We start from the raw sequence: 17,314 nt of genomic DNA on the forward strand, positions 1-17,314 counted from the left end.
TATACACATCTGTATACCAAAGAATACTATCTAGACTGTGCACCATGGCGCAAAAACCGGACGAGTGAGAGCGTTTTTCGTTCCAACTTGTCTCTTTCTCACTAGGTGACCATGGTTCAAAGAACTAAGGGACAAATTACATAAAAAGCGAGTGGGTTAATGTCCAGTACATAAGAAATTGATGATACGCAGTACGCTACGTGTACGCTACCTAATTTAATGTTTGTAAAAAATAAACTAAAACATAGTGTACGTATATAGTACCGTAAAAAATTGGTTGTCTGTAAAGTCGGTTTACAGACGATAGTTGAACGTGACAACGTCCGATTGTGCTTCTTTGTCGCTCGTTCCGCGCTCTCGCTCGCACTTCAAGCCTTACGTGGAACGCCTCAGATGAGTCAGAGGGAGGTAACGCCGCATGAGTCATGTTTTTTCGTGCGTGCAGCCGGCTTTATCGAATTATATGACGTTGCACGTCAAAATGTAAATACTGGATGTTCTAACGTTCGATCGTTTAAATTTTAATATTTTTTATCGAGAATGACATAACATAAGGAATATTAATAATAGGAACGCAGCAATGCGGGTAAAACGGCGGTACTTAATAAAGCTAGCCACGAAATATTATATTGCCTCAATCTGATAACGTGACCATGAAATGGAACGTATAATAAAGTCAAGTGTTTGTCATTGTCAATGTCAGAGCACGACTATCAAAATCACAATTCACAAATCACAATATCATTTGAGTTTTGATCATTTGTTGACTGTTGTGAATTTATTTTTTCTTCAATTTTTTATTTGTAATTTATGTATTATCTCAAAATGAGTGTTTCGATACAAAGTCCATCTATGAATTCATCAGTAACTTCGTCACAGTTGGATAGTTTTGAAGACATGGCTGTTTCGAACGTGAAAAAATATCTAAAAGACGTACTAAGATCGCGAATTTTCTTAGGTCGCTATTTGGAGAGAAGACTTGTAGATCAGCAAATTGGATACCGTGATATTGTATTAATAAGTCCTGCTGAGAAAGAGTTATTAAGAGATTTGTTAGAAACAGTACATAAACTGCTCTCAGTGTATCCAAATTTACATTGGATTGGCATTACGAACTCCGATACTTTGAACATAAATGTTTCGTCGAGTTTGTGCTTATGGACAGAAATTGATAATGAACCTTTTGGCGCATTTTGGTTTCAAGTTAAAGGTATAAAATTTAGAGATAATGAAGTATTAATTGCTTTAAAATGCATAAGGCATATAACAGAAGCATATTTAGAGCTAGAACCAATATTGACGGGCGCAACAAAGAAGGATATCACAATTAAACCAAAAGAAAGCCAAGTAGAAGAAAAAACTCAAATAACTGAAAGTATCAATGATATTAAAGAGACATTGAAGAGTGCATTGTCAATAAGAAATGTTAAGGAATTTTTTACATTTATATTTGCATTTATCATTGCATTATTCACTGGAAGTACTGCTTTTGTAAACTTTCTTGGAAACTTTATATTAGCATTGTTAAGAGAATTTTCCATATTGGTAAAAAATTCTACACCAGTGTTTTTGGGTACTCTAGATTTTTTCAGTAAGATAATAGGTGGATTTTACATTTTAGTTGCAATGATCTTTAGACCTAGTAATCCTGTTCCACAGAATAAAAGAAGTCTCACATATGAAAGAACAAATCATTATGATCATAGAAATGTTGACTGATAATATATTATAATCATCATACATTTTAGACAAGGTTTTGTCATGATCCTAATGCTAGATCTCATTAAGAAATATATTTTTACCAGAATTTATCATTCATAAGATATGCTTATTCCATTATGCATTTAATTAGTTTTGAAGATAAACAGTTATTTATAAAACAAAACAGGATATCTGCGGTCATTTGTATATTAATATTACCAATGTTCTTTTTATGACTCAAAAGGATATGGAGAAAAATGTAATGGAGTTTTGTAAAAAATATTAAGACAGCAATCTATATGTTCTATTAATTTATTACAAAAATAAATATGTAACCATATTTAAGAACTGTTAACATCATTTTATTGTATAGGTTTTGCTATATTGTTTTATATTTGACTAATAAATTATTATTTATTGTTGTATATTATTTTTCAATTGGCACTATTATGATAGAAGCTCTCAAATCTGTAAAAGAAAGAATATACTTTTACTTAATAATATTATTCATATAACAATATGGTAGTTTGATTGAAGTTTTTATTTACCTTTATCAAACTTTTTTGATCGGTTAAGCACTTTGGATGGTTCCCTATTTGAGTCTATAAAGAAAATGTGTATTTATGATATTTTGTATGACCAAAGCAAAAACAAATAAATACCCAAAATTTGCTTGCCTTTACACATAGATTGATTCAATTTACTTCTTTGTAAATATTTAACAGGTGAAACTCCCAGCCCTTTACTTTTATTTGGTTTCTTTATATTTTTCTTTGGAGGCATCTGACAACCTTCATTCTTCCTTTTTATGGGCTACAATAGAAAATTATAATTGAGCAATTATTTTAATGTTTAAACATTTTTTATGTTTTTATTTCAAATAAAGGTACCTCTGTTAAAGCATTAGCGACAGCCCTTAGACCTCCTGATTTATTGTCCTGATTATTTTTAATATGTTTCGTCATTATGTTATTTAACATATTCATAATCAATATATTCATTTCACTGTTATCATACTCTCGTAGTAAATCTTTGAATAATAACAACAGTGCTGGCAAATTAAATGTAAGTTCCTCTTTGCCGAATTCAATTTGACTAAAATTACGTAATATGTCTAAATGCATAAAAATCTCGTCAATCGTCATGTGCTCCCGGTATTCTACTAAATCTTTTATAGTTCTGGTCCCAATACCTAAAATGTCTCACGATTAATTATACAGATATACATTTAACTGGAACAGAACATTTAGATTCGCTCTAATAAAGACGCGAGGTGAAGGTGATAGTTTTAATAACAGTCGCCTGTCGCGCATACGCCTACAGAAGATGATAACCATAAAAAATATAATATTATGTACAATCAATTATTTTTTTAATTTTTGTTCTAATTAATCCTTAAAGTATGAAGCCTTTACTCGAAGTTGATTGAAACCGTTTTAATTATATTATAATATTATTTATTTATTTATTCTAATAGCCCCGCTATCACGTCGCGTCTTCATTAATTCCGCAAATAATTACCTATTTCTTTAAGCTGTATAAGTGGGTTTTATCGTTCTCCTATATTTGACTTCAGTCTGATAAACCATAGGAACTCCATATCGATACGGACTTATAATTTGTGTATTTTGGGCTCGGTTAGTAAACCTGGTATTACCTTCGTTAGCCGACTTGCTGACATAAGTAACATTTGGATTCTTGACAAACAACGGTCTTAACAAATTCAACACTTCATTCAAAGTGTCTACAGTATCCGCTTCTAATTGGGAAATTCTTTTTCGAATCACTTTCTTGATATCGTTCGTTATTTTTGAATTGAAATTCAAGTACCTTCTACCTTCTTCTAAATCTGCTAATTTATGTAATAAGCTCGCTGCCCAAGCCTGAGAATTTAAAATAATGATAAAAATAAATACTAGAAAAATCCGCAATAAAATAGGTACTAAAAAATGTAACTACATCGTTATAGGTAGGTACTCGCGTAAATATTGACGAGATAACGGTCGCAATTTCCTGAGCTAAATTACGATTTACGTCTAAAGAAGGAGATGAAAATTGTTAAGTATGATGATTTATTTGATTAGGTAAAAAATAACTAGTTTTTGCCTTTAGTTTCAGAAACGAATACACAAACCTGCGTTACAGAATCGCCATAATATTCCACTTTACAAGGCCAGGCTATGCACACTGTTACTATGGAGTATTCGTCAAATATGCTACAAATATCAGCATGAGCACACCCTTGAATGATTTCTATTTTTTCTTTAAACTTACTTTCGGATAAACCCTAAAAATTATATTACAATAATCCATACTAATATTATAAATGCGAAAGTAACTCTGTCTGTCTGTCTGTTACTCAATCACGCTTAACTACTGAACCAATTTGCATGAAATTTGGTATAGAGATATTTTGATACCCGAGAAAGGACGTAGGTTAGGTAGGTTTTATCCCGGAAATCCTACGCGAATAGCTTTTTCTTTGAAAATACGGGCGAAGCCAGGGGCGGAAAGCTAGTAGTTTATAAAATTTAGGGAACATCGTCCCATACATTAGGAATTATATATGTTCGTGTGTTATTAGGTTCATCAATGGATAGCTACCAGCACATATCTACGGCAAGCGGATAAACGTTTACCTTTCGATGTTGATCAAGCGAATAAATGCCATAAATTTACATCTGAAAGCCTATAGGCATCAATGCTCCATATCTTTACGTGTTTGTCTTTGGGGATAGTTAGGATGATAGAAAACGACATAAACTACTTTATAACGCGGTTATAAACCTATATTCCTTCCGATAGACTGCGGAAATTCATTTGCTCACGAAATCACGGGCAATAGCTAGTAGATGGTAATTAGCTAGGTGACTTACCTCGTTAAGAAACATAAGAGCATTTTTTGTGTATTCACTGCCCATATACAAGAATTTTTTTAAAATGCGCATATTTTTAACGATTTCCCCGATGTTATTCGTGGTATACTTGGTGTTCTCATTAAAATGTATGACGAAATCATTGTATTCCTTAACATTCAAGCATTGACATTTACGTGTGAGTTTCTTGTAAATGGAACAATCATCGTCTTCGCTCTACAAATTGGATAATAAGTAGATGACGATAAAATATTAAGTATTTATTAGTTTGATCAAAAATGAAAATTTTACCTCGATATTAATCGCTTGTAATACTCTAGTTTGATATTCCAAACTTTTTAACGCCTCACATGGAATTATTTCAGCGACATTGAATGTAGAGGTCGAAGGCTATAAAACGATATATTATATATAAATTAGTTTTAGAACTTTTATAAGATCATAGATCGATAGTAAAGATAACGAAAACACTACTAACTACTGCTACTGATCATATTTTACTCATTATTCTGACAAAATATAATCTCGCACAATACCGAGACGAAATTATAACGTAGCTGTAAGTATGTACGATTGAACTGTAACACCACCCTAAGAATATATTTATTAAAAAATATCTCAATTTTTTAATATCTCGCTAAAGGGTATTACAGTGTTAGGTATACTATGTTTTTAATATTGATAAATTAAACGTGAATTATGTATACAAACTTATAGGTGTAGGTATACTTGTATTACTAATATTATAAAGCTGAAGAGTTTGTTTGTTTGTTTGAACGCGCTAATCTCGGGAACTACTGGTCCGATTTGAAAAATTCTTTCGGTGTTGGATAGTCCATTTATCGAGGAAGGTTATAGGCTATATATCATCACGCTACGACCAACAGGGGTGGGGCCACGGGGGTGAAACCGCGCGGAGCAGCTAGTTAAGTATAAAGTACATACTTGAGGGTCATCAGCAGGCAAATTGTTATCAGTTATAGCTAATTTTCCATTTGTTTTCGACTGAATTTGATCTAAGATACCCAGCAACCTTTTAGTGCTTTCTTTCAATTTACAGATTGTTGCATTCTGTAACAGTAAATTTAATGAACCTTTGCAATGTTTATCAAATAAATTAGTCAAGCCATGGATTTTCCAATCAACGTTATATGATTTTCATTACATGCCGAACGAATATATGTATAGTATGCCGCTTTAGTTATAACTATCTCATATTTTTTTTGAAAATAACTACCATTTGCAAGTGACAACAAGGCTGTAGTTGACTCCGACATTCAGTGAATTGTAGTTCCTTTAACATTTTAGAGAAATCAAATGATGCTGCAGTAGTTTGGGTCAAACTGGGTTTTTTATTTGTGTTATTTTGATGCGAACCCTCTTCATCTCTTGGTGTAATAAAGGAGCAGGTTGAATCATTTTCATCGCTATTTTCATTTTGCATGGAAGATGATTTCGTTAAATATATTAATTTATATTGAAAGTTTCTCCATAAAGATATTTAGTTATTGGGTGTAAAAAATTTCTTGAACATTTCTGTGTTGTAAAATGTAAAGACAAGTTACAAGAAATTTTGAATTTTGTGCCAGAAGAAAGCGTAACGGTCAAATTGAAATTGTCAGACCCTAAGCTCTAAGACGCCATGTTATATTCTTGATTCGTGGCTTTTTGTTAAAAAATAATGCGAAGAAAATCACCGAACTTTAAACTGAAAGAATTCATATTTTAAAAAGATCTAGGTAATTACTACAAGAGCTTTCCATAACATCAATAATATCAGACGAATATCAAAATTGTTATATCCACAGGCTATATCTAAAGAGGGCACAGATGTAATGGGCTTATCCACGGCTTATCAATCTACACTAATATTATAAAGAGGAAAACTTTGTTTGTTTGTTTGATTGTAATGAATAGGCTCATAAACTACTGGACCGATTTTGATGAAATTTGGCACAGACAATCTTTAGACCCTGAGAAAGAACATAGGCTACCTTTTATTGCGAAATATGTACCATGGGCGAAGCCGGGGCGGACCGCTAGTATTCTATAAACAGTTGGAAAGAACAACTCACAACCATCTCACAACAATATTTTGAAAATTGTCGATCCAATAATGATAAGGAAATTTTTTATAGAAATAAAATAAATTTATAAATTGTTTTTAATGTCTTTATTTGCAATATACATAAGAATTAATAAATGCACATTTTATGGAAGACTTCATCACAGGACTTCATGTTAGTAACTTAGTAGTAGGTACCTATTACCTAATAGTAAATACTTTTAGGCAATATAAGAATGTAAAAATATAGCAGTCATGCAATCTAATTTATGTTAAAAAAAAACATAAATATTATCATGGATATTATTAAATATTAAATAAAAAATGTAGTTAACTATAATAATACAGGAAATACATGTAAATATATCACATTTTACGGACGGATAGTTTCAATACACGGTTAAAATTTTTTTACTATGCTCAAATCTGCCCACTACAAAATCATTTTTCGTCACTTACTAAAATAAAGAGAATATTTTTAAACACAACATTTTTGATATTATACATTTCAACATGAACGATACATTTTTATTAATAGAGTATTATAAATATCAAGAAATATACTCTGAAGCCCATTTAACCGTCCACTCATCTCGCATTTCATATCGTTTTTATAATTTCGCTTTGATGAAAACCATTACAGACAACCTATACATATTATAAAACAATACACGTATTTTTTATCTTTTTTAAGTTTTTAATCAATAATCTCAATCTCAGTTCAATCATTTTAAATGAATCGACAAAATGAAAGTGGCCAATTAAATATGTCCAAGAGTGTGTACAGTGCCACAAACTTAACTGACCCGGTGACGCGGGTGATGTCGATTTTAGTCAATTTTAACGGGGAGACGTGTCTGACGTTAGGAAGTGACAAGAGATATTCTGTTTCTTTATAAGAATATAATAAGAATGACTCACAAATATTCAATAATTTCCGCATAATCTGATAAACAGATATACCTAATACAACGATAAAAAAATAACACAATGATCTTTTCTCTCTTTGTAACAGAAAGAGAGCTCTTATAATATTACTCTAGGAATTTGTTACATGCAATGAGTATTATGGGGAGGATTCCCGATTATTGCGCTTTTTTAGATTAATTTTTAACAATGAAATATTCATTTTTTTCGACTGGAAAATATATATATATATATATATATATAAATTTATAAAGGATAGAAAAAATTCGATCACGAGGCGGGACTTGAACCCGCATCCTTCGCGCCATTCCGGGGCGGATGCCTAACCAACTCAGCCACTCGTGACCCGCCTGAGCAATCGAATCTATCTATCCTTTCAGTTTTATGTGTCTTAAGGGACACACCGCGCGCCATCTATTGAGATGATTTAACAACCATTTCAACCAATATGAAGCACTTTTCAGTGAATACAATATTGTAACGATGGAACACGACCTTTTCTTGAATTTATATTTTTTGGTTTTTATGGCATTCAAATGCTTTATAAATATAAATTTATAAAGGATAGAAAAAATTCGATCACGAGGCGGGACTTGAACCCGCATCCTTCGCGCCATTCCGGGGCGGATGCCTAACCAACTCAGCCACTCGTGACCCGCCTGAGCAATCGAATTTATTCTATCCTTTCAGTTTTATGTGTCTTAAGGGACACACCGCGCGCCATCTATTGAGATGATTTAACAACCATTTCAACCAATATGAAGCACTTTTCAGTGAATACAATATTGTAACGATGGAACACGACCTTTTCTTGAATTTATATTTTTTGGTTTTTATGGCATTCAAATGCTTTATAAATATAAATTTACTATTTTTCGACTGGAAAATATATATTTCACACACAAAGATCTATTTGAACGCAGAGTCTTGTCGGTAACACAATATCAATTATTTTGTATGATCATAAAAATCGGGAAGTCAACCCGTGTTAGTCATAGACATAGTATTGCTCTTAGTAGTCATAGACATTTTATGTAGGTATTATATCTACTATTACGGAGGGCAAAGTCTCATAAAATATTGAAGAATTAGTAGGTATAGTTTAAATCACATAAAAAAATAAACCAAGATACGCGCGAAATAGAGGCCGCGCGGGCCTTCAGAATACTTCAGATGCCCGCGACTCGCGAGGCTTTGTTGAGGTAAGACCTGTCGTGCGCTCTCCGACTCCCGCCGCCGCGTGATTTCCTACAATATTTTTTCTTTGCTAGTGTTTTTGTTTATGTATCGGAGTAGATCGGGCTATATTTTTTATTATAGGTTATTATTTGATCCTTTTCCTTATAAACACGTCAAAGACGTCCCCGGAAACGTCCGGATAAATACTGTTTAGAGGGATTAAAAATATTCGGTGGAACTCGTCTAAAGTTGGAAATATTTGTTAACGACTTTTACCATAATTGTATATGTTTGTTTTAGGTTCAGCGGGTACATCAGGAGTAAGGATTGTGACCCGTTAATACTTATTTGACCTCATGAAGAACGAAAATTTGCTTAATTTAGATGCCAAATTAAATTTTCTGAAAGATAAACTTTTGTCATGTGAAGGTTACAATGAAGACCAAATTGTTAGTTTGAAACGTGGTTTTGCCCATTTCAAATCAGAAATCAAACAAAGGTGGACCAAAGCTCATTATAAAGAAGAAAATTTTATTAAATACAATCGGTCTTGGCTGGAAGGTACTTTTGAAATACCTGTTGTTGAGACTTCACAAAAACGGCTAGGTCGACCATCCAAGTCGTTTGAAGACGCAAGTGAGAGGAGCAAGAGGCGAAAGACTGAAGAACTTAACGTTCTAAATTTGAAAAAGAGATCATAATACATGTTGCTAAAGTGGAACTAGGGAAATCTATTATTTTAATATGGTAACAAAATCAGTTTTTTATCACTAGCGCCACCTGCTGTATGTAATGTGTAATATTACTACTTGAATAAAAGTTCACTTCGTTCACATCATCTGCTGTGGTTTTATTAGGTTATGGGCCCAGATACGTATTTTTCTTGGTTTTTATAGGGTCAGGTGGGGTAATTGCAATAACGGGGTATTAGCAATAGGGTGTGTTTACGGCCTAACTCCTAAAGAAAACTGGTGCTGCCATTTACACACTGTAAGGTACTTTTGGAAATTCGTGCCGATCAATTCGAAAGAGTTTGACAAATCGATGAGTGAATGAAACGTCATTAGTTGAGTGACGTCGATGCCGCGTGTTGCACACTTTGTTAACGTAGGTAACCTTCAATCGGTTTTTCATCTTTGAAAGAAACGTAAGTTTTTTTAATTTTTTTTGTATTAGTATGTTAATATTCTGTGTTGGGAATTAATCTAAATGCAATTTTTTACTTAACTGGTGAAGGTTGTTTTTTTTTTGGCTATTATTGCATTTACCTTTTCAAATTTTGGTGTTGGGGCAATTGTAATAACATGGTAAGGGGCAAATGTAAAGTTTTTACAATTACCCCTTTCTTTCCAGATGGTGCGAAATTATCTAAAAAAAGGACCACCCAAATACTCTGAGGAAAAATTCCGTACCAGCAACTCCTCAATCAAATGAGATGCTAGCCTTTAATACCGTGCCCATAATATCATTTGAACAAATGCCTTTGAATAAATAAAAGAAACGTAAGGTTGCCTCAGGTGCTGAAGTTGTTACGTCTGCTAGAATGCTTGAAGTGTTAAAGGAAAAAGAAAAGTTAGTCGCAAACAAAAAAGCTAAAATAAACAAAAAAAATGGCAAGAAAGAAGGAAAAGCGAAGAAAAATACTGAAGATTCAGAATGTGACACGACAGATGTAGACTCCGATAATGAAGTGCACTATGCAAATTCTGACGAAAGTGAATGGGTGGAAGAGGAAGCTGAAGTTCTTATTGAGTCAGACAATGAAGCAGCAATGACAGAAATGAATAAAGAAAATAAGGCAGAAGAGGAGACTGGGCTAGATATCCATATTAACAAATGGGTGATGGTTAAATATACTTTGGTGAAAGGACATAAATATTACGTAGGCTTCGTGCAAAAACAGATAGACAGTCGTTGGGAGGTAAAGTTTGTAAGACGTAAGGGAGCAACTTTTGCATGGCCTATAATAGATGATGTTGATACAATCACCGCTGATTCCATCGTGAAAATATTGCCGAATCCTACAATAACCAAGCAATTTAAAATCAAAGTAACTTTGATTTCAAATTCAGAAATATGATTATTTCGTAAACACTTTGATTGATTTAAATTTTAAGTAGTCTGTAAGGAAAAAATCATATCTTTGTAAGCTTTCATGATCTCTTTGACATAAAAAAACCAAAGTTTTCAATTTTCGCATTTTATTGCTATTACCCCTGATTTGCAACTGTCTAAAGCCCTGAGAAATTGACCAACATTATTACATTTGCCCCTGAACACCGGGTAAATGTAATAAGTGTCCCAATTTTTTTTTAAATTTGATTATCTATATTATCAGAGTGATTTTAATTAAACAAATAACTTAAAACGTTAGGCTACTAAATACTTCATATATATGGCAATTATAAATTTTATACTGTTAAAGTAAAATGTTGTCTATGGTTGAATATGTCATTCTAGTTATGGTACTCGCATTTACCCCACCTTACCCTAGTTTAAAGTTTAAAGTTACTGCTATGTTTGTGATAATAATGATGACGAACTACTTAGCAAGTGTTCCAAAGTTGCGAGGGCGCGAAAACTATGATGATTGGTGTTTTGCGGCTCAAAATTTGTTGGTGTTGGAAGGCATGGCGGCGAGCATCCAAAGCCAGTTGAAATCAACCGCTACTGCAGAGCAAAAAGTGGAAGATGCGAAAGCCAAGGCGAAGCTAATATTGTCAATCGACCCATCGACTTATGTTCACATTAAGCAGGCGGTCACAACATATGATTTATGGAGTCGCAAGAAGATGTTTGATGATTCCGGCTATACAAGGAAGATTGGTTTGCTACGAAATGTCATCAACATTCGACTTGAAAACTGTGAGTCAATGACGCAGTATGTGACGCAGACAGGGCCGGATTTAGGGGAGGGCAACCGGGGCGAAAGCCCCGGGGCCTCCACAAGCAGTGGGCCCCCACAATAGATACTTCGGAAAAAAATCTTTCAAATTCCAACTTGTAAAACTAGTAAACATCTTTTCCTTTGATATTTTTTTTCACTTTTACCTTTACCTACATACACTGTAGGTACACTGTAGTACATGATTATTTGATTATATTAATCTTAAATATTAACAGAAATCATTGATCTATATTTGTTCACTCTAATCAGGCAATCAGTGAAATATCAAAATCTCAAATGGCCCTGATAAGCACTTCCAATTTACTACCCATCTTGCGGGAGTACCCCAAATGTTCAAAAGGGAGTTCAAAAATGAAAATTATAAAAAATAGGCTTCGAACCACGATGGGACAAAACCGTCTATCAAAGCTTTCTCTCCTGAGCATTGAAAGCGATTTACTCCGAGAACTGGATTCCAGCGAAATTATCAACGATTTTTGGGCAAAAAAAGCTCGAAAGGTTCCGTTCGTTATCACTAAAATTTAGTTCAGATAATTCTTGTTTCCGATTATATTTATATGCGTTTGTTAAATACTAAGAGAATCTACTTGGTTTCACAATAAATTATTTATTGAAAAACTCGACTGAGAAAAATTGTTCATTTTATTTGGAAAATAATTTGAGGCGAGGGGGCCTCCACTCCTTTGTTGCCACGAGGCCTCTGGACCTCTAAATCCGGCCCTGGACGCAGATCATAGAAACCAGCGATTGCAAACATGGCAGAAATAGATAAAACATCATGTGTTTATATGTTGTAAAGACAAACAAACCAGATTACCATTCCAGCAAAGTTCATCCAAGACTAAGGATTTGCTAGAATTGATACATTCAGATGTAGCAGGCCCTATGGAAAACTTATCGACAGAAGGTCATATTCTGGTTTCTGTTTTATGTTGTCAAATACTGTTATATCTTTTGAATGACGAAAGCAAAGAAATGTAGAATTATCCAGCACTGAGGCTGAATATATATCCATGTCTGAAGTATGTAAAGAAGGGATTTATTTAAGAAATTTATTGTTTGAAATCATTGGAAAATCGGATCCTATTGCTTTATTTAATGATTGTCAAAGTGCTCAAAAACTAGCATTGAATCCTATTTTCCACCGGAGATCAAAACACATTGATATTAGATATAACTTTGTTAGAGAGGCTGTAGCCAATAATTATATAAAATTAAGCTATTTACAGACAACTGAAATGCCAGCAGACATTCTTACGAAAAGTTTAAATTCTGTTAAACATTATTATTTTATGAAGAAGCTTGGCATTTTACCGGTTAATTAAAGTATCTTATCCTATATACTTATAGTTAAAAGTGTGGCGGCCAGCTTAGCGACCGCATAACGGGACTACGCAACCTTCACCCCGCGCCCGCGCCGGTTCGTACGCGAGAGTTGTTCGCGACGGACGGCTCGTCAGCGGTCAGCCCCTCATTCCGCGGCGGCTAGCTCAGACGACGGATGTGCGCTCAGTTTAATCTTTTAATCTTGTAATTATTGTAACGTGCGAATTAAACGCCTCATTGTGGATGATTAGTATTTTATTTAAAACGCTCCTTAACATCCCACAAAAGTAAGAGTTTGTATACAATTGTGTGTGTTTGTTCCTCTTTTACACAAGAACTTTCTCATAAAATTTTATTGTTTTGTTTTCTTATAAGAAGCTAGTGATTGTCACTTCATTTTTTGATTTTGTTAAGTATTATTTTAATATGGTAACAAAATCAGTTTGTATCATTAGCTCCACCATGTATGTAATGTGTAATATTACTACTTGAATAAAAGTTCAGTTCGTTCACGTCATCTGCTGTGGTTTTATTAAAATTTGAGATTCCAATTTATCAAGGAAACTAATGATGTCACTGAAGAAGAAATAAGACACGTTAAAAGCGCTATTAGGTCTTTAGTCCCAACAGAGCACGACATAGCAGGGAAAAAATTCTTAGTCAAGCACAGTTTTATAATAACTATGGTAGACGGAAAGTCTGCAATGCAGCCACAGGCACAAAGTCTACACGTAGGTGCTACATCTGTGGAGCAACCTCGAAAGATTTCAATAAATTGGACCATACGAGAGAAGTGAATTTTGAAGCCCTTGAATTCGGCATATCGGTCTTACACCCAAGAATTCGGATATTTGAATGTATCCTACATTTAGCCTACAAACTTCACGTGAAAAAATACAGGGAAAGAAAATCGAAAGAGGAAAATGACCTAGAAGATCAAAAAAAAAAAAAAAAAAAAAGGTTTCGCACTGAGACTGGTCTAATAATAGATATGCCTAAATCCAATTTGGGAATACTAATAATGGAAATACCAGCAGAAGGTTCTTTGAGAACCCCAAATTAGCCGCTGAAATAACTGGTATCAATTATGAGCGAATTTGCATAATTTCGAATGAAAATAAAGAAGATGCAGATCAGTTGGAACTAAATTTAGCTGCAATCACTGCTGTGATTGGAATCGGAATCGGATATTCTCAGTTTGAGGAATTATTTTAGGCGATTAATATTCCCGTGGTATCTTCAAAAAATTATACACAACTTCAAAGTATGCAAAGTGGGAAGACACTGAAGTGGCTTCGATGGAAGCTGCTGCTCAAAAAGAAAAAGATTTCGCACTCGCCGAGGGACGAACTAAAAATGGATATCCGGTAATAGATGTCTATGTTGATGCTGCTTGGTGTGCAAGATCTTATGGGTCAAATTATAAGGCATTGCAGCTATCATTGACAGAAAAACTGGTCAGATTCTCTATTTTGGCGTAAAAAACAAATATTTCATAATATGTGCTCGAGCTGAAAACAAAAACATTGCATTGTGCCTAAGGAACATGTATGTTTTAAAAACTTTCAGGGTTCGTCATATTCCATGGAAGCCAAAATTCTTGTTGAAGGCTTCAAATCATACATATCGATGTGTGTGGCTTGCTACATGGCAGGATGATTGACGACGGTGATGCCTCAACATCTGCGAAAATCTTAAACGCTGATATAAAGAACAGAATGTTACTGTTGAAAAAATTGAGTGCCGTAATCATATACTTCGCAATTTTTGTAAAAAGCTGAGAGGAATCAGTAATGAAACTAAATATACACCGAAAAACTCTTACGAATGTTAAAATAATGACAATGCGAAAAGCCATAGTAAAATCAATAAAATATCATAACACCTCGGAGACCCCTAAAAATGTGGCAATTGGGATATTACATAACGATATTATAAATACAGTATAACACACATATGGCAACCACCAAATGTGCCAATCCTATTATTGCCAAAAAGAAAAAAAATGACGGTGATGGATTAAAAAATATTCATAGTTCAACTTTCTTGTTCCGAATCAATGCTTGCTTTCAAACGTAGCTGCGAAAGCTCGTAGTTTGATTGAAGATGTAGACACAAATAAAGTCGAGTGTTCTAACAGTGTCATAGCTAAATTCTTTGGCGAAAAAATAATAAATTTTTCTTCAAAACGGGGGTACCAAGGAAGAAGCTCCGCAGCTGTTGTTTCTTTTAACACTAAGTGCGCAATTTTATCTGTACAAGAATCTTTTCTGAATTAAGCTCCAGGAGGAAAAATTGCAGAAGTAGAAAGAAGAAGAAAACAGAGAAGATTGAATGAGGTCAATCAAAAGCAACATGACTATGGTCATGGAACAACAGCTCCCGAGGAACTGGAAACAGCGAAAAAATATCATTTGAATCAGTTAGAATCCCTTACAGCTGATCGCCATGCAATTGAAAGATCAACAGTATTGCAAAGAGAGTCTAGTGATTGGTTAGAAATCAGAAAAAAAATCACTGCTTCAAATTTTGGACCAATATGCAGAAGAAAATAAACTTTAGACACTGCTCCTTTAGTGAAAAATATATTATATAAAAAAAACTTGGCAGATATTGCTTCTGTTGCCCATGGTATTGAAAATGAAAAGCAAGCATTACAAAAATTAGAGCAACAATAAATTACAAAATAGAACCATTTCAGCCTGTGGACTATTTATAGACCAAAACTATCCTTTCATTGGGGCGTCACCAGATGGGCTAGTCGGAAATGACACAGTGGTAGAAGTAAAGTGCCCAACAGTTGCAGCGAAACTTGGACTTTCCCAGGCAATAGAGCAAAATAAAATTAAAATACTAAAATATTGTAAAAAAATAAAACAGTGACAATAAATAAAACTTCGGATTGCACATAACAAATCGTAAAAAAATGTATTTTTGCCATAATACAAATAGAAAGAGATGATAGCTTATGGAAAAAAATGGAATCAAGAGTAGTAAAATTCTACAAAAAAAGTGTTTGCTTCCTGAAATAATTGATAGTAGAAATGCCAGAGGAATGCCAATTCCGAATATTTGTTTAAAAGATGACGAAGACGACAACGACAAAGAAAATATTAGTACATTAGATTCACATCCGAATTCGGAGCAGGTGCTGAGTCTGGCAGTGTTGGCCTGGAGACGGGCAGCTGCTGATGGGGTCACGGACGAAATCTACCTATACCCGTGGCCCCGTCGTTGATGCGGCTTGACGGAATACAGTGGGGTTTTGGTCGGTAGGAATCCGACATAACCCACGGCCCTATCCCCAGAAGCCGTGGGTATCTATGCAAGATTTCCCCACTTAAAAAAAAAAAAAAAAAAGGTGCTGAGTCTGGCAGCAGGTGATGGTCACAATGTCCAGCCAGTCCAGGATGATCAAAATGTCCAGCCGGTGCTGCGAACTCAACAACTAAATATTGAATAATTTAAAAAGATCAACTTAGATATAGGTCTACCAGAATCTGATGGCATATTTATATTTAAGAAATAAAAGATTTTCATGTGGCAATTTATTTGACAACTATCAAATTGGTTGTCAAATTATTTGTCTTTTTTGCAGTTGATGAATAATTTTTAGGATTTTGTCTAAAAAATCTTCGAAAATGTCGAAAAAGCAGCTGCGATCACAAGCAATAGGTGTTGTTTATAATATGTATAGAAAAACATTCGATGAAAAAGGGTCAAACACATCACAATTTTCAAATTTGAAGATTTTATTGGTACATTGGACTTACCCGTTTTGATACTTTAAATTAAAATAATATTATATGTAGGTAACTATAATATTGTTTGTTGATTAGAATATAATTTTATGAAAACTTATTACAGGAGTTTCCAATACGGCTAATAGTCAAGTCCAAGCTGTAAAGTCAATTTTATAATGTGTGTATCTGTTAATACTTACGAAAATAAACATAGTTTTATTTTATTTTTTATTTTATTTAATAAAAAATTATGAGCAGTTTTGATCTACATTATGATTATATCGATATTTTCACATGGCATACTGGTAATGAATAATATACAAATATAGGTATGTGTTAATAATAATATGTATTACCTGTATAAAAGTAATATGTATAATTGTATATTATACATGTAAGTATGTACCTACATAATATTAAGTGGATATCTCATTATTAAGTACAGTATTGTCCATTTATGTAATGTGACAAATGATATTGAGGACAAAATAAAAAATAAGCAGTATCAAGATCGTTCAGTCCATTTTCCCTAGGGTTGCACACTCCAAATTTTGATTTCCCTAATTGCCATCAGATTCTGGTTTACCTA

At 33.7% G+C, this 17,314-nt stretch overlaps 2 protein-coding genes across 3 annotated transcripts; one reads left to right on the top strand and one right to left on the bottom strand.

Moving 5' to 3' along the window:
• The first annotated feature begins 733 nt into the window (after positions 1 to 733).
• LOC123697007 lies at positions 734 to 2,126 on the top strand. The gene has a single exon (XM_045643421.1). It carries the CDS (start codon positions 811 to 813, stop codon positions 1,717 to 1,719), a length of 909 nt encoding a protein of 302 aa, XP_045499377.1. The 5' UTR covers positions 734 to 810; the 3' UTR covers positions 1,720 to 2,126.
• Positions 1,998 to 6,167, bottom strand: LOC123697004. Of its 2 annotated transcripts, XM_045643415.1 has the most exons (10): positions 5,815 to 6,167; positions 5,523 to 5,648; positions 4,869 to 4,967; positions 4,578 to 4,793; positions 3,836 to 3,988; positions 3,359 to 3,584; positions 2,592 to 2,893; positions 2,379 to 2,514; positions 2,250 to 2,303; positions 1,998 to 2,169 (listed from the first exon to the last, which is right to left on the bottom strand). In XM_045643415.1, the coding sequence occupies exons 1-10, from the start codon at positions 6,019 to 6,021 to the stop codon at positions 2,129 to 2,131; spliced, it is 1,560 nt and encodes a 519-aa protein (XP_045499371.1). In that variant the 5' UTR covers positions 6,022 to 6,167; the 3' UTR covers positions 1,998 to 2,128. The 2 variants fall into 2 exon arrangements, with proteins under 2 accessions (XP_045499371.1, XP_045499372.1); XM_045643416.1 differs by lacking the exon at positions 3,836 to 3,988.
• Positions 6,168 to 17,314: the final 11,147 nt, after the last annotated feature.

Source organism: Colias croceus, chromosome 13 (genome assembly GCF_905220415.1).
Source record: "Colias croceus chromosome 13, ilColCroc2.1".
In the NCBI taxonomy this organism is placed as follows: Eukaryota; Metazoa; Arthropoda; class Insecta; order Lepidoptera; family Pieridae; genus Colias; species Colias croceus.

Excerpts from the sequence above, each read along its gene's own strand:
- LOC123697007 (XM_045643421.1), top strand. The coding sequence starts at position 811 with ATGTATTATCTCAAAATGAGTGTTTCGATACAAAGTCCATCTATGAAT.
- LOC123697004 (XM_045643415.1), bottom strand. The coding sequence starts at position 6,021 with ATGCAAAATGAAAATAGCGATGAAAATGATTCAACCTGCTCCTTTATT. Across the intron at positions 3,585-3,835 it reads ATGGCGATTCTGTAACGCAG|GCTTGGGCAGCGAGCTTATT; the intron begins GTTTGTGTATTC and ends TTAAATTCTCAG. Across the intron at positions 2,515-2,591 it reads TCGCTAATGCTTTAACAGAG|CCCATAAAAAGGAAGAATGA; the intron begins GTACCTTTATTT and ends TTTCTATTGTAG.